The sequence below is a fragment of the Staurois parvus genome, unplaced genomic scaffold (genome assembly GCF_062004578.1).
Source record: "Staurois parvus isolate SC_StPar_1 unplaced genomic scaffold, SC_StPar_1.0 ptg001174l, whole genome shotgun sequence".
Lineage (NCBI taxonomy): Eukaryota > Metazoa > Chordata > Amphibia > Anura > Ranidae > Staurois > Staurois parvus.
The window spans coordinates 445,682-464,118 of NW_028318970.1; the positions used below are offsets into that span (position 1 = coordinate 445,682).

Sequence of the window (18,437 nt, forward strand, 5' to 3'; positions counted from 1 at the left end):
GTTTGGCAACAGCTGGAGGGCCACCAGTTTGACACCCATGCCTTAGGTTGGGGGCGTCAAACTGGTGGCTCTCCAGCTGTTGCCAAACTACAAGTCCCATCATGCCTCTGCCTTTCGGAGTTATGATTGTAACTGCCAATCTTGCAATGCCTCATGGGACTTGTAGTTTGGCAACAGCTGGAGGGCCACCAGTTTGAAACCCGTGCCTTAGGTCAGGGGTGTCAAACTGGTGGCCCTCCAGCTGTTGCTAAACTACAAGTCCCATAATGCTTCTGCCTTTGGGAGTCATGCTTGTAACTGTCAATCTTGCAATGCCTCATGGGACTTGTAGTTTGGCAACAGCTGGAGGGCCACCAGTTTGACACTCATGCCTTAGGTCGGGGGCATCAAACTGGTGGCTCTCCAGCTGTTGCCAAACTACAAGTCCCATCATGCCTCTGCCTTTGGGAGTCATGCTTGTAACTGTCAATCTTGCAATGCCTCATGGGATTTATAGTTTGGCAACAGCTGGAGGGCCACCAGTTTGACACCCATGCCTTAGGCTGAGGATGTCAAACTGGTGGCCCTCCAGCTGTTGCCAAACTACAAGTCCCATCATGCCTCTGCCTTTGGGAGTCATGCTTGCAACTGTCAATCTTGCAATGCCTCATGGGACTTGTAGTTTGGCAACAGCTGGAGGGCCACCAGTTTGACACCCATGCCTTAGGTCGGGGGCATCAAACTGGTGGTTCTCCAGCTGTTGCCAAACTACAAGTCCCATCATGCCTCTGCCTTTCGGAGTCATGCTTGCAACTGTCAATCTTGCAATGCCTCATGGGACTTGCAGTTTGGCAACAGCTGGAGGGCCACCAGTTTGACACCCATGCCTTAGGTCGGGGGCATCAAACTGGTGGTTCTCCAGCTGTTGCCAAACTACAAGTCCCATCATGCCTCTGCCTTTCGGAGTCATGCTTTCAACTGTCAATCTTGCAATGCATTATCGGACTTGTAGCTCGGCAACAGCTGGAGGGCCACCAGTTTGACAGCCAAGTTATAGGGTGTTGCCGGCTGTAAGATACATCACATGGTGATCCAGACTGAATCTAATTAGACCCAAAGTTCACAGCAAAGACAACAACCAACACCTTTGTCTACTAGGGCATTATATATCCTTACTTGATCACATGTAGAGGCGTGCATAGGTTGACACTCAGACATTCATGTTTAGTCCAGTACCCCAGAGGAGCCTAAAACAACATACCCATACATCACGTGATCAAAATTATGCTCATGTATACAGCGGGTAAACTAAGTACTGAACACATCACCATTTTTCTCAGTAAATATATATCTAAAGGTGCTATTGGCATGACATTTTCCCCACATGTCTGTAACAATCCATACATACAAAGAAGCCAAAACAAATACGTTCAGAAATTATGTTTAATAAAACGGAATGACACAAGGAAAAAGTATCGAACACGCTAACTGAAATGCATTTAATACTTGGTACAAAATCCTTCGTTGGTAATGACAGCTTGAAGACGCCTCCTGTATGGAGGAACGAGTCGCATGCATTGCTCAGGTGTGGTTTTGGCCCGTTCTTCCATACAGTCTTCAAATCTTGAAGGTTCCGTGGGCCTCTCCTATGAACTCTGATCTTTAGTTCTTTCCAGTGGCGGACTGACAACTCATGGGGCCCCCGGGCAATAGGGGATTATGGGGCCCCTGTGTCTTTGCCCAAACTCACAAAAGCCTATGAAAAAGGTACCAGGGGCATCTCATGGGGCCTCCTACTGACCCTGGGTCCTCGGGCAGTGCCTGAGTTTCCAAATGGTCAGTCCGCCCCTGGTTCTTTCCATAGATTTTCTATTGGATTCCAGTCATGTGATTGGCTGGGCCGTTCTAGCAGCTTTATTTTCTTTCTTTGAGACCATTTGAGAGCTTTTTGGCTTTGTGTTTGGGATTGTTGTCATGCTGAAATGTCCACCCTTGTTTCATCTTCATCATCCTGGAAGATGGCAGCAGATTTTTATCGCGTTTGTCTTGGTACATTTTTCCATTCATCCTTCCTTCAATGACATGAAGTTTGCCAGTATGTTGAAAACCAGCCCCACTTCATGATGTTCCCACCACCATGCTTCACAGTTGGGATGGTGTTTTGGAGGGGATGTGCAGTGCCGTGTGACCTCCAAACATGGTGCATATTATGGCATCCAAAGAATTCCATTTTGGTCCCATCTGACCAGACGATATTCTCCCAGTCGTATTTCACAGGTTTGTCTAAATGTTGTGCAGCAAACTTTAAATGAGCTTCAACATGCTTTTTCTTCAGCAATAGAGTCTTGCGTGATGACGTGAGGCCATGGCAGTTGAGTGCATTACTTATTGTTTTCTTTGAAACAATTGCAACTGCTAATTCCGGGTCTTTCTGAATCTCTCCACAAGTGGTCCTTGGCTGTTGGACAACTCTTCTGATAATTCTTTTCACACCTCTGTCAGAAATCTTGTGAGGATCACCTGGTCATGGCCGGTTTATGGTGAATTGATGTTCTTTCCACTTCCGGATTATGGCCCCAGCAGTGCTCACTGGAACATTAGGAAGTATAGAAATCCTTCTGTAACCAATGCCATCAGTATGTTTTGCAACAATAAGTTTGTGAAGGTTTTGAGAGAGCTCTTTGCTTTTCTCGTGTGACACCTTGGTAATGAGACATCTTTTTATGGGCCATCAGTTGAGACTGAACCAGCTGATATCAATGTGCACTGACAAAGGGCAGGATTGCTTTCTAATTACTGATAGAGTTCAGCTGGTGTCTTGGATGTCCATACCTTTTTGCACCTCCCTTTCTTCCTGTGTTAGGCATAGGTGCTTCTGCTTCAAATCAGACTTACCGAGAACAAAAAAACTGTCTACTCTTCCAATTCTGTGTACTTTCAATCATATTAGGGCTTCCAAAGTGGTAATCTTTTGTGTATTTGTGTTAGGGAGCCTCAGGTCTACCTAACACAAATAGCAAAGAGCTCTCTCAAAACCTTCTCAACCTTATTGTTGCGAAACATACTGATGGCATTGGTTACCGAAGGATTTCTATACTTCTGAATGTTCCAGCGAGCACTGTTGGGGCCATAATCTACAACCATCTACAGGGCACAATAAACAATACTCATTATAATCCCCACATATTCCCCATTTCCATCAAAATCACCAAAAGTCCTTTATTTTCAACTGGTGATCCTGTAAGGACCGCACTTCCTGTCCTAGGGCGGCAACTCTTACTCATCATTTTGTGTCTTTGGAGTAGAAGTACAGGACAGAAACAACCTCCCCCTCTCCTCTTCCCCATAACATAGAGGGGAGGGGTTCTTTAGCCCAAAGAGGTAGTTAAGGACAATGTATCTGATAACAGCGCATCATAGAGCGCACAGAAAGTCATCATCTGACAAGATTTTTGGCAGGATCAACCAGGTACAGTGAGGATCGAAAGTTTGGGCACCCCAGCTAAAAATGTGTATTAATGTGCATAAAGAAGCCAAGGAAAGATGGAAAAATCTCCAAAAGGCATCAAATTACAGATAAGACATTCTTATAATACAGTGGGGCAAAAAAGTATTTAGTCAGCCACCACTTGTGCAAGTTCTCCCACTTAAAAAGATGAGAAAGGCCTGTAATTGGCATCATAGGTAGACCTCAACTATGAGAGACAAAATGAGAAAAAAAATCCAGACAATCACATTGGCTGATTTGGAAAGAATTTATTTGCAAATTATGGTGGAAAATAAGTATTTGGTCACCTACAAACAAGCAAGATTTCTGGCTCTCACAGACCTGGACCTTCTTCTTTAAGAGGCTCCTCTGTCCTGCACTCATTACCTGTATCAATGGCACCTGTTTGAACTTGTTATCAGTATAAAAGACACCTGTCCACAACCTCAAACAGTCACACTCCAAACTCCACTATGGTGAAGACCAAAGAGCTGTCGAAGGACACCAGAAACAAAATTGTAGACCTGCACCAGGCTGGGAAGACTGAATCCATGATAGGCAAGCAGCTTGGTGTGAATAAATCAACTGTGGGAGCAATAATTAGAAAATGGAAAACATACAAGACCACTGATAATCTCCCTCGATCTGGGGCTCCACGCAAGATCTCACCCCGTGGGGTCAAAATGATCACAAGAACGGTGAACAAAAATCCCAGGACCACACGGGGGGACCTAGTGAATGACCTGCAGAGAGCTGGGACCAACGTAACAAAGGCTACCATCAGTAACACACTACGCCGCCAGGGACTCAGATCCTGCAGTGCCAGATGTGTCCCCCTGCTTAAGCCAGTACATGTCCCGGTCCCTCTGAAGTTTGCTAGAGAGCATTTGGATGATTCAGAAGAGGATTGGGAGAATGTCATATGGTCAGATGAAACCAAAATAGAACTGTTTGGTAGAAACACAACTCGTCATGTTTGGAGGAGAGAGAATGCTGAGTTGCATCCAAAGAACACCATACCTACTGATGAAACCTCCTTCCATCAGCAAGGGCATTGAAGATGAAACGTGGCTGGGTCTTCCAACATGACAATGATCCCAAACATACTGCCCAGGCAACGAACGAGTGGCTTCGTAAGAAGCATTTCAAGGTCCTGGAGTGGCCTAGCCAGTCTCCAGATCTCAACTCCATAGAAAACCTTTGGAGGGAGTTGAAAGTCCGTGTTGCCCAGCGACAGCCCCAAAACATCACTGCTCTAGAGGAGATCTGCATGGAGGATGGGCCAACATACCAGCAACAGTGTGTGCCAACCTTGTGAAGACTTACAGGAAACGTTTGACCTCTGTCATTGCCAACAAAGGATATATAACAAAGTATTGAGATAAACTTTTGATATTGACCAAATACTTATTTTCCACCATAATTTGCAAAGAAATTCTTTCCAAATCAGCCAATGTGATTGTCTGGATTTTTTTTTTCTCATTTTGTCTCTCATAGTTGAGGTCTACCTATGATGCCAATTACAGGCCTCTCTCATCTTTTTAAGTGGGAGAACTTGCACAATTGGTGGCTGACTAAATACTTTTTTGCCCCACTGTATGTCAAAAAAAGTTAGATTTTATTTCCATCATTTACACTTTCAAAATAACAGAAAACAAAAAAATGGTGTCTGCAAAAGTTTAGGCACCCTGCAGAGTTAATATCTTGTACTGCCCCCTTTGGCAAGTATCACAGCTTGTAAACGCTTTTTGTAGCCAGCAAAGCGTTTTCAGATGTCAATATCCTCTGTTCGGAATATCATTAAGAAATGGCAGTCATCAGGAACAGTAGAAGTTAAAGCAAGATCTGGAAGACCAAGAAAAATATCAGACAGAACAGCTCGCAGGATTGTGAGAAAAACAATTCAAAACCCACGTTTGACTGCACGATCCCTCCAGAAAGATCTGGCAGACACTGGAGTTGTGGTCACTATTCCACTATAAAGAGATACTTGTACAAATATGGTCTTCATGGAAGAGTCATCAGAAGAAAACCTCTTCTACGTCCTCACCACAAAAATCATTGTTTGAACTTTGCAAATGAACATATAGACAAGCCTGATGCATTTTGGAAACAAGTTCTGAGGACCGATGAGGTTAAAATTGAACTTTTTGGCCGGAATGAGCAAAGGTATGTTTGGAGAAGAAGGGGCACAGAATTTAATGAAAAGAACCTCTGTCCAACTGTTAAGCATGGGGTTGGATCAATCATGCTTTGGGGTTGTGTTGCAGCCAGTGGCACAGGGAACATCTCACGAGTAGAAGGAAAAATGGATTCAATAAAATTTCAGCAAATTTTGGATGGTAACTTGATGCCATCTGTGAAAAAGCTGAAGTTAAAGAGAGGATGGCTTCTACAAATGGATAATGATCCTAAACACACCTCGAAATCCACGGGGGATTACATCAAGAGGCGTAAACTGAAGGTTTTGCCATGGCTTTCACAATCTCCTGACCTCAACATAATTGAAAATCTATGGATAGACCTTAAAAGAGCCGTGCGTGACAGACAGCCCAGAAATCTCAAAGAACTGGAAGACTTTTGTAAGGAAGAATGGGCAAAGATACCTCAAACAAGAATTGAAAGACTCTCGGCTGGCTACAAAAAGCGTTTACAAGCTGTGATAACTTCAGCTTTAACTTCAGCTTTTTGTAGCCAGCCGAGAGTCTAACCAAAAATTATAATTTTTAAACTTTTTTTTTAATTTTTATATTATTTTATTTTTATTATTATTTATTTATTTATTTATTTTTTTTTACATACTGTCACCCTAGCATTACAGTGTCACCATGTTGACACTGTACTACTTGTGGGGGGTGATGAAGATTTTTTTTTTTTTTTTTTACAGTGATTGCTTTTACACCCATATAGGATATAAAAGCAATCATTTTTCCTTCTCTCTGTCTGCAGTCTTGCAGCCATTGAGAAATACTGAGTGAACTGTGATTGGTCACACCTTGTCACATGGTACAAGGCTGTTGTGAATAGCCTTGTACCATGTGATCTCTGTGATCATTCACAGATTTCACACGTAGTAAGCAATGATGTCACAAGTGACATCTTGCTTACTACTTTGCATGTGATCACTGATTTGCCAATCAGTGATCACATGATCGGGACCTCACACAGAGATCCCATACGATGATCAGTGTTCCACTGTGTCCGGAGGACACAGCAGGCACCGGATCGAGGTGCTGCGCGCTCCCAGGGAGCGCGCACAGCTAGAAAAGGCGGGTGCCGTTTAGGAACGGCAACCCGCCCCTGGAGTGTCACCGTCCGGCCATTTATAAACAGCAGGCGGACGGCAAGTGGTTAATGTCTTGGTAGAAACGTTCACCTTGTTCCTCACTCACAGCTCCCAAATTTTCAGGAAAGTAGTCAAGGTGGGACTGGAGGAAATGCACTTTCAAACTCATCAGGCAACCTAAAGCTTGAAATGCTTTCAGCATTCGTCCGACGATCTTTTTGAAGTGAGGGCCTTTTTATAGCCTAAAAATTTCTGTACGACTTCTTGAAATGCAATCCACCCTTCTTTGTGAGGATCCGTCATGGTATTGACAAACTCTTGATCAACTATAAGCCTTCTAATGTCTGGTCCGATGAACATGCCTTCCTTCAATTGTGCCTCCGACAGGCCTGGAAACTTGGTAACCAAGTATTTGAAGCATTCTCCATCTCTTGGAAGTGATTTTACGAATTGCTTCATCCATCTCAATTTTATGTGGAGAGCTGGTAGAAGAACTTTATGGGAAGGTACCAATGTTTCTCGGAGGACATTTTTTTCACCGACTGTTAGCACCCTCGGCTGCCAACTCTTCTTGGTCCAGTGATTTTGTCGGTCTCCACTGTCCCATAGACACAAAAAACAAGGGTATTTGCTATCCCACCCACTGGATTCTTCAGGAAAGATGAACCCCTTCTACCATTAGAAGTACAGACTCAGGGCTGAGGCTTACACATACAGCATGCTGCTGTAATGGATCGCCTGACAGCACCTCTATCAATCCCCTGGCAGAGCCTCCCCAGAGTGCGGAGTCTAAGCACCGGAGCACTTGTTCACCAGGGCCCCTGATGGTGGGGATGGACTTGGAGCGCTTTGGTACCAGGTTGCAGCTGCTAGGTATCTCCAACAGGGGTAGAGGAGTCTGACAGGAGCTCCAGGGGGCTAAGAGTCTGATGTGAGGGAGCCTAGTGATCCCTGCGGGATGGATGGATGGATGAGCTAAATCAGAATCATACAGGCCGGGTGGGCAACTAGCGGGTCGGTGAGGTACAAAACGGTAGGCAAAGGATAGTCGGGTCACACGCAGGGTCAATACCAAAAGATCAGATTTAAAGGGGAACATCCAGGAGCAGAGTCAGGTAGGCCAAGGGTCAGGACAGGAGAAGGCAGCAAGGTCAAACAATCCAGATCAAGATACTAACAACACAGGTAACAGCATACAAAGACCATTCGGCAACAAGTGTTTGTGCAGAGCTGGCTTAAATAGCCCGCCCTGCACCTGACAGGTGCAGCCTAGGTCCTAGTGCCTGCCTAGTACTGTCAAGACGATGGGTGCGCCTGGGTCCTAGTGCCCTGCCACCTACACGTCTTGGCAGACACCTACGCCTGTGTAGACCCATGCGTCGCGATAGTCCCTGACAGCTGCGGAGTATCCCAGTAGTCAGACATGTCACTCAGAGCAGCACTTGTATTCACCCCCTTTGCAGAGGGGGGAGGGGCAGAGATTGTTTACCTGCAAATAACAACAAAGGGCCAGAAGAGAACTAGGAAAATGAGGAAATAGAATTTTTTTCCCCTAAAACTTGCTTAGCTTATGTATATATTGCTGATCATCAGATTTACAGTGCTTTATTTTTTTTTACATAATTCGAACAACCCCTTTAAGGTTTTTTTGGCATTTTATATCTTAAATGCACTTATGTGAATTAATTAATAGTAATTTTGGACTTTAAATTTGGTTAAAAACCCATAATATAAAAAAATACCAAACATTTAAAAAATTTGATAAATTTGAGGACAATTTTGCATTTAGTGGCAAATCGTGACGTCTAGGAGTTTTTTCAATATTTTATTTGTTTTCAGCACACCAAACTACATGGAAATTAGATGAAAATAATCAAACAGCTTTTTAGTCGCAGACCTGTGTTATTGATGGGATCAACTTTGGTTCCAGGATCTCTTTGATGTATCGCTTTGCATTAATAATACCATCAATAACCTGCATTCGTCCAACACCATACCAAGACATGCAGCTCCATATCATGACGCTTTGAGGGTGTTTCATTGTTGCTGTCATGCACTCGGGAAGGCATTCTTCGCCTGACCTTCTTAACACGTATCGAACACAATCGCTTCCGAAAATAGAAATTTGTGTTTCATCACTCCAAATCATTTTTTTCCAATCTCCTGTTGTCCAATTTTGATGTTTCTTGGCCCATTCGACTCTTTTCTTTCTTTGTTGGCAGTTCAAAAACAAGGGAGTAAGTAAAGATATCAACCAAAACTGACAAAATCAGAAGGTGTATCCACAATTTTGGCCACTAGTGTAATTCACAAATTTTATTGTGAAAAAAATGAACCTATATCCCGATGGAGCTACTTAACCATTTCAATACTGGGCAATTTTCCCCCTTCCTGCCCAGGCCAGTTTTCACGTTTCAGCGCTCTCACACTTTGAATGACAATTGCGCGGTCATACAACATTGTACCCAAACTAAAATTTTATCATTTTCTTCACACAACTAGAGCTTTCTTTTGGTGGTATTTAATCACTGCTGGGATTTTTATTTTTTGCTAAATTAACAAAAAAAGACCAAAAATTTTGAAAAAAAACACGTTTTTCTTTGTTTCTGTTATAAAAGTTTACAAATAAATAATTGTTCTTCATAAATTTAGGCCGAGATGTATTCTGCTACATGTCTTTGGGGAAAATAACCCAAATTAGGATGTATTTTTTAGTTTGTAGGAAAGTTATAGAGTTCACAAACTATGGTATAGATCTGAATATTGATCAATCCTGAAGTACTGACAGCCAATCTAATTTCTTGAGGTCCAAGAATGTCAGAATAGTACAGATATCCCCCAAATGTCAGGACAGTACAGATATCCCCCAAATGACCCCTTTTTGCAGAGTAGACAGTCCGACATACTTCATAAGAGGCATGGCGCGTTTTTTGAAGTTGTATTTTTTTTGTCATAATTTTTCGGAAAATGAAAAAATTAAAAAAATTATTTTCACTATTTTTGTTTTACATACTGTCACCAGTGCAGTACAGCGTCATCATATAACTGGCATGGCGGTAAACAAGGACACTGACTGGTGACAGTATGAAAAAAAAAATATATATATATATTTTTTTATTTTTTTTAAATTTTTTTTATTATTTTTAATTTTTATTACAGTTTTTTTAATTTTTTTTAAGATTTATTTTTCATATTTTACTATGACCAAAGTAGTACAATGTTACCATAGTAACATTGTACTACTTTGGGGAAGTGATCAGTATTTTTTTTATTTTTTATTTTTTTACACAGATTGCTTATAGCAAAAAATTACTTTGCTATAAGCAAGCATTTACCTGAATGAAATCGATTCATTCAGTTTTTTTTTTTTTGTGCTTTGCTGTGATTTGGTCACAGCTAATCACATGACATGTGCATGTGACCTGCTGTGACCATTCACAGCTAGGCACTAGTATACAATGGATGGCATGAATGAAGCCATCCATTGTATACAACTGTCATGTGACCTGCTGTGATTGGTCACAGCAGGTCACATGGTACCAGCAACGGGGGCCGGTACTCAGATCTGTCATCGGCCGTGTCCGAGGTACACGGCCGGTGACAGATCGCGCTGCTGCGCCGCTCTGCAGTTGCGCGAACTGAGCATGTGCGGGAGCACGCCAAATGGCGTGCACCCGGAATGCAGAAGCACTTTTGCTGCCGCCAAATGGCCATTGGCCGGGCCGCAAATGGTTAATATTCGGTCTTCTGTTGGAAAGTCAAAAGGGAAAAGATTCTGGAAATTGGTTGCACCAGTCTACTGTTCCCTTTTATTGCATTCAGAGCATTAAAAACATGGCAAAGAGATGTTAAAATCGAAATGTATTCACTCCAAGATGCATCGGTTCCTTTGAACAAAGTCAGTAGGATAGCTGGGAAGAACAGGAAATGACCAAGAAGCAAGATGGATATAGTTCTGACGGCCCGTAAATGAACTTGGACGCTAGGACTTTTGAATCCACCAACTGTGCTTTGTATCTTCTTCATATGACTGTAAAGGGAGGTGATAATGGCCACCAAAGAGGCAGAAGACAGCAGGAAGCCCAGGAGAGACTCGGAAATGAAGGCTTGACATACCAAAGGACATTTCAAATTCAGCCCATAACTAGATGACACATTTCCATGGAAGACCCCAAGGCTTGAATTTATGAACGGCTTGACCATAACACCAAATCCCACAGCCCAACTTAATAGGGAAGATGCAAGTAAACACAGAACAGAGAGCCAAAAGATGTTCTTGAAGAAGGTCTTCTGCAAATAGATATAGAATCCTCTGTTGAAGTTCACAATCTTCAGACAGAAGTTCACACAAAGCCAAGTGGACAACCAGAATCGGCAAGAGAAGATGGTCAAGACAACCACCAAGCTAACTCTTACGTCTGCTTGAATGTTAACTTCTGGCATCTGGAAGATGAACCCACAAGCTTTCAGGACTTCATATAATGCTTCAGAGAGACTAATTCCACTGGTTAGTTGATCGGAGATTTGTAAACTTTTATTCCTGATCCACACAAGCATGTTCATAAAAAGAATGAAACTATTTCCCGAGAACGAACAAAACAAGAGGACGCAGTCAATGCTCTTTAGAACCTCTTCCAACATTTTCAAAGCTTTCCAGTTCAGTGAAATCTTTCTGAAGGTGCCTTGCTGCTTCTCAATCTACCAAAAAACCACCACTTCACCAGAGCAGGACAAATGTGTACGATGTTTGTAAAATGAGAACAGACAGGCATGCAAATTATGCAAAATTGTGTGTGCGTATTTTGAAACATTAATCCATCACATGTACTTCTTATGTAAATAAGTCAGAAATAGGGACAGTTCTGCAATTTTTTTGGTTACCTGGGATAAAAAAAAATAATGTTCAGGACTTAAAACAATAATACCAGGTTAGTGAGAAACATTCAAATTTTAAATTTACATGTGTGTGTATATTATCATGTCAACGTGGCAACATAGGTTTAATACGTTTAACATACTGCATGCTCTTTGCTTTTAATGAGAATAGAGAGAAAAAGTGTGAAAGCCGCATTCTGTCTGGTTTTTGTTTTTTAACCACTTCCCGTCCGGCCGTTGTATATAAATGGCCAGATGGTGGCAGTGCAGGGTCGGGTTGCCTTAACCATTTTTTAATAGCGGGCAATTTTACACCTTCCTGCCCAGGCCATTTTTCAGGTTTCAGCGCTCTCACACTTTGAATGACAATTGCGCGGTCATACAACACTGTACCCAAACTAAAATTTTATCATTTTCTTCACACAACTAGAGCTTTCTTTTGGTGGTATTTAATCACTGCCGGGGGTTTTTTTTTTTGCTAAAAAAAGAACAAAAATTTTGAAATAAAAACACGTTTTTCTTTGTTTCTGTTATAAAAGTTTGCAAATAAATAATTGTTCTTCATAAATTTAGGCCGAGATGTATTCTGCTACATGTCTTTGGTGAAAATAACCCAAATTAGGATGTATTATTTAGTTTGTAGGAAAGTTATAGAGTTCACAAACTATGGTATAGATCTGAATATTGATCAATCCTGAAGTACTGACAGCCAATCTAATTTCTTGAGGTCCAAGAATGTCAGAACAGTACAGATATCCCCCAAATGTCAGGACAGTACAGATATCCCCCAAATGTCAGGACAGTACAGATATCCTCCAAATGTCAGAACAGTACAGATATCCCCCAAATGTCAGGACAGTACAGATATCCCCCAAATGTCAGGACAGTACAGATATCCCCCAAATGTCAGGACAGTACAGATATCCCCCAAATGTCAGGACAGTACAGATATCCCCCAAATGTCAGGACAGTACAGATATCCCCCCAATGTTAGGACAGTACAGATATCCCCCCAATGTCAGAACAGTAAAGATATCCCCCAAATGTCAGAACGGTACAGATATCCTCCAAATGTCAGGATGGTATAGATGTCCCCCTAATGTCAGGACGGTACAGATATCCCCCAAATGTCAGGAGAGTACAGATATCCCCCAAATGTCAGGAGAGTACAGATACCCCCCAAATGTCAGGACAGGACAGATATCCCCCAAATGTCAGAACGGTACAGATATCCCCCAAATGTCAGGACGGTACAGATATCCCCCAAATGTCAGGACGGTACAGATATCCCCCAAATGTCAGGACGGTACAGATATTCCCCCAAATGTCAGGACAGTACAGATATCCCCCAAATGTCAGGACAGTACAGATATCCCCCAAATGTCAGGACGGTACAGATATCCCCCCAAATGTCAGGACAGTACAGATATCCCCCAAATGTCAGGACAGTACAGATATCCCCCAAATGTCAGGACAGGACAGATATCCTCCAAATGTCAGGACAGGAAAGATATCCCCCAAATGTCAGGACGGTACAGATATCCCCCAAATGTCAGGACGGCACAGATATGATTTGGTCACAGCTAATCACATGACATGTGCATGTGATTAGCTGTGACCATTCACAGCTAGGCAGTAGTATACAATGGATGGCATGAATGAAGCCATCCATTGTATACAACTGTCATGTGACCTGCTGTGATTGGTCACAGCAGGTCACATGGTACCAGCAACAGGGGCCGGTACTCAGATCTGTCATCGGCCGTGTCCGAGGTGCACGGCCGGTGACAGATCGCACTGCTGCGAGGCTCTGCATTAGCGCAAACTGCGCATGTGCGGGTGCACGCCAAATGGTGTGCACCCGGAATGCCGCAGCACTTTTGAAGCCGCCAAATGGCCATTGGCTGGGCGGCTAATGGTTAACCACTTCCCGTCCGGCCATTGTATATAAACGGCCAGACGGTGGCAGTGCAGGGGCGGGTTGCATTAAAAGTTAACATTGGTACCGTATTTGCCGGCGTATAAGATGACTTTTAACCCCTTGAAAATCTTCTCAAAAGTCGGGGGTCGTCTTATACGCCGGTATACGGCATACTGACACTTTTTAGGGGGGGGCGGCGCGGTGCCACCGCCGCCCCCCCTTCCAACAGAAGGGACACTAAGTACAGGGGTGGGCAGGGGCTGTTTCTTACCTGGCTCCGGTCCCACGACGATCTGGTCCAGGAAGCGCGGCTGCTCCTTCAGTTCGGCCACTGGATGTTCACGCGGCTGCTCGGCTCCACCTCCTCACCGGTGATTGGCCACAAGAACTGTAGCTCAGGAAAGGCACACGGGCGGCCAATCACCGGCAAGGGGGCGGAGCCGAGCTGCCCTGCAAAAATCGAGTGCAGGAGCAGCAGGTAAGTGTTCAGTGTAGAGGTGCTGCTGCAACCACATATGCTGGCTGCAGCAGCACCATACTAGAACAGGGTCAGCAAGTGTAATTGGTGTCAATGGGAGGAATAGTGCCCCATCATTGGTGTCACTGATACCAATGATGGAGCACTATTCCTCCCACTGACACCAATGATGGGGCACTATTCCTCCCCCTGACACCAATGATGGGGCACTATTCCTCCCACTGACACCAATGATGGGGCACTATTCCTCCCACTGACACCAATGATGGGGCACTATTCCTCCCACTGACACCAATGATGGGGCACTATTCCTCCCACTGATACCAATGATGGGGCACTATTCCTACCCCCCACTGACACCAACGATGGGGCACTATCCCCCCCCCACTGACACCAATGATGGGGCACTATTCCACCCCCCACTGACACCAATGATGGGGCACTATTCCACCCCCCACTGACACCAATGATGGGACACCATTCCTCCCACTGACACCAATGTTGGGACACTATTCCTCCCACTGACACCAATGTTGGGACACTGTTCCCCCCACTGATACTAATGATGGTGCACTATTCCTCCCACTGACACCAATGATGGGGCACTATTCCTTCCACTGACACCAATGATGGGGCACTATTCCTCCCACTGATACCAATGATGGGGCACTATTCCTCCCACTGATACCAATGATGGGACACTATTCCTCCCACTGACACCAATGATGGGGCACTATTCCTCCCACTGATACCAATGATGGGGCACTATTCCTCCCACTGATACCAATGATGGGACACTATTCCTCCCACTGACACCAATGATGGGGCACTATTCCTGCCACTGATACCAATGATGGGGCACTATTCCTCCCACTGACACCAATGATGGGGCACTATTCCTGCCACTGATACCAATGATGGGGCACCTATTCCTTTCACTGACACCAATGATGGGGCACTATTCCTGCCACTGACACCAATGATGGGGCACTATTCCTCTTACTGACACCAATGATGGGGCACTATTCCTCCCACTGATTCCAATGATGGGGCACTATTCCTCCCACTGACACCAATGATGGGGAACTATTCCTGCCACTGATACCAATGATGGGTCACCTATTCCCCCCACTGACACCAATGATGGGGCACTATTCCTGCCACTAATACCAATGATGGGGCACTATTCCTCCCACTGACACCGATGATGGGGCACTATTCCTCCCCCCCACTGACACCAACGATGGGGCACTATTCCCCCCCCACTGACACCAATGATGGGGCACTATTCCACCCCCCACTGACACCAATGATGGGGCACTATTACACCCCCCACTGACACCAATGATGGGACACCATTCCTCCCACTGACACCAATGATGGGACACCATTCCTCCCACTGACACCAATGTTGGGACACTATTCCTCCCACTAATACCAATGATGGGGCACTATTCCTCCCACTGACACCGATGATGGGGCACTATTCCTCCCACTGACACCAATGATGGGGCACTATTCCTGCCACTGATACCAATGATGGGGCACTATTCCTCCCACTGACACCAATGATGGGGCACTATTCCTCCCACTGACACCAATGATGGGGCACTATTCCTGCCACTGATACCAATGATGGGGCACCTATTCCCCCCACTGACACCAATGATGGGGCACTATTCCTGCCACTAATACCAATGATGGGGCACTATTCCTCCCACTGTCACCGATGATGGGGCACTATTCCGCCCCCCCACTGACACCAACGATGGGGCACTATTCCCCCCCCCACTGACACCAATGATGGGGCACTATTGCACCCCCCACTGACACCAATGATGGGGCACTATTACACCCCCCACTGACACCAATGATGGGACACCATTCCTCCCACTGACACCAATGATAGGACACCATTGCTCCCACTGACACCAATGTTGGGACACTATTCCTCCCACTGACACCAATGATGGGGCACTATTCCTCCCACTGACACCAATGATGGGGCACTATTCCTCCCACTGACACCGATGATGGGGCACTATTCCTCACACTGACACCAATGTTGGGACACTATTCCTCCCACTGACACCAATGATGGGGCACTATTCCTCCCACTGACACCAATGATGGGGCACTATTCCTCCCACTGACACCAATGATGGGGCACTATTCCTCCCACTGACACCAATGATGGGGCACTATTCCTCCCACTGACACCAATGATGGGACACTATTCCTCCCACTGATACCAATGATGGGGCACTATTCCCCCCACTGACACCAATGATGGGGCACTATTCCTCCCACTGACACCAATGATGGGGCACTATTCCTCCCACTGACACCAATGATGGGGCACTATTCCTCCCACTGGTGTGCATTGGAAGAGGGGTAGTCTTATACGGCGAGTATAGCCCAAACACTACATTTTAGCAGGAAAAGTAGGGGGTCGTCTTATACGCCGGCAAATACGGTACATATTTTTTATATTGGCTGATATCATTTTGATTATTTTATTTTGATATGCTGATTTAATATTATTTATTAATATTCTTATGTTTTATGAGCACACTGACCCGGCTTTTATGTATCATTTCTATACCGTGTTCCAAATTATTATACAGATGATATTTTTCTCATTTCCCTCAATAATTGATGTAAATATCAGTCGGCAGAATTCTCAGGTTACAACTATAAGAGTACAATTCACATTTTATTGAACAAACCTCCTAATGATAACAGGACTTGTGTTCCGGATTATTCCGCACAGGAAGTTTCAAAACACTTTCTAGGTTGTAAAGAACTGAAAATTGTCATTTGTTGTGTTTGCAGCAAATTTACTGAAATCAAAAGCTATTTCAATCAAACTTTTCCCAACATTGTAACTTTGTAAACATTTGAAGCGGTCACGTTACATTGTAACATAGGAGCCCTTATCTGATAGCAGATCACAAGTCTGGCATCCATTGAACTTGGGAGTTTTTGGACAGTTTCTGCTTGAATTTGTTTGCAAGATGTCAGAATAGCCTCCCAGAGCTGCTGTTTGGATGTAAACTGCCTCCCACCCTCATAGATCTTTTGCTTGAGGATGCTCCAAAGGTTCTCAATAGGATTGAGGTCGGGGGAGGATGGAGGCCACACCATGACTTTCTCTCCTTCTATCCCCATAGCAGCCATTGATGCGGAGGTATTCTTTGCAGCATGAGATGGTGCATTGTCATGCATGAAGATGATTTTATTACGGAAAGCATAGTTCTTCCTTCTGTACCAGGGAAGAAAGTGGTCAGTCAGAAACCCCACATACTTTGCAGAGGTCATCTTTACACCTTTGGGGACCCTAAAGGGGCCGACCAGCTCTGTTCCCATGATTCCAGCCCAAAATATGACTCCACCACTGCCTTGCTGACGTCGCAGCCTTGTTGGAACAGGGTGGCCATCCACCAACCATCCACTACTCCATCCATCTGGACCATCCAGGGTTGCACGGCACTCATCAGTGAACAGGACTGTTTGAAAATGAGTCTTCATGTATTTTTCTGCCCAATGCAGCCGTTTCTGCTTGTGAGCATTGGTTAGTGGTGGCCGAATAGAAGGTTTATGCACAGTTGCAGGACTCTGGAGGACTCTACACCTTGATGTCCGTGGGACTCCAGAGGCACCAGCAGCTTCAAATATCTGTTTGCTGCTATGGAATGGGATTTTAGCAGCTGCTCTCTTGATCCGATGCATGGATCTGGCAGAAATCTTCCTCAATGTGCCTTTATCTGCACCAACCCGTCTGTGCTCTGAATCAGCCACAAATCTCTTCATAGTGCGATGATCACGCTTACGTTTTCCGGAAATATCGAATGTTTTCATCCCTCGTCCAAGGCATCGAACTATTTCACTGTTTTCGGCAGCAGAGAGATCCTTTTTCTTCCCCATATTGCTGGAAAATGGCGCTCTGCTTAATAATGTGGAACGCCGTCCTTTAGTAGTTTTTCCTGAAATTGGGCTCACCGGCCAATCTAATTATAACAGGTGTCCCAGATTGTTTTCAGTGATCAAAAGAGCCCTGACACACAATGCCATCCATGAGTTACACTGAAAAACAACATATTTCATCTTTGTGACACTTAAATAGAATTTGCCTAATAATTTGGAACGCGGTGTATACATGCTTTTATATATTATCTTACATGCAATATATATTATTGATAGTTTTAGGAAAGATTTATATATATTTATCAACATGGACCTATATGAATGTCTGCTTTTTATATTGTACGCTTTTTTGCCATGGCTGGATGTTGACATCTTATGTACCAATGTTAACTTTTATTATTTATGTTTTTTTTTTTTTTACATACTGTCACCCTAGCTGTTGTGAATAGCCCTGTACCATGTGACCTCTGTGATCATTCACAGA

At 44.2% G+C, this 18,437-nt stretch overlaps 1 protein-coding gene across 1 annotated transcript; it reads right to left on the reverse strand.

Moving 5' to 3' along the window:
- Positions 1-960: 960 nt before the first annotated feature.
- On the reverse strand, positions 961-11,309 carry LOC149438974 (taste receptor type 2 member 143-like). The gene is made up of 3 exons (XM_089659619.1): positions 10,758-11,309; positions 3,061-3,123; positions 961-1,047 (listed from the first exon to the last, which is right to left on the reverse strand). The coding sequence occupies exons 1-3, from the start codon at positions 11,307-11,309 to the stop codon at positions 961-963; spliced, it is 702 nt and encodes a 233-aa protein (XP_089515745.1).
- Positions 11,310-18,437: the final 7,128 nt, after the last annotated feature.

Coding starts and splice junctions, on each gene's coding strand:
- LOC149438974 (XM_089659619.1), bottom strand. CDS start 11,309: ATGCTTGTGTGGATCAGGAATAAAAGTTTACAAATCTCCGATCAACTA. Junction 3,124..10,757: donor TGAAGAAGATACAAAGCACA/GTTGGTGGATTC, acceptor TGTGCCCTGTAG/ATGGTTGTAGATTATGGCCC. Junction 1,048..3,060: donor AGAAGTATAGAAATCCTTCG/GTAACCAATGCC, acceptor TGTATCTTACAG/CCGGCAACACCCTATAACTT.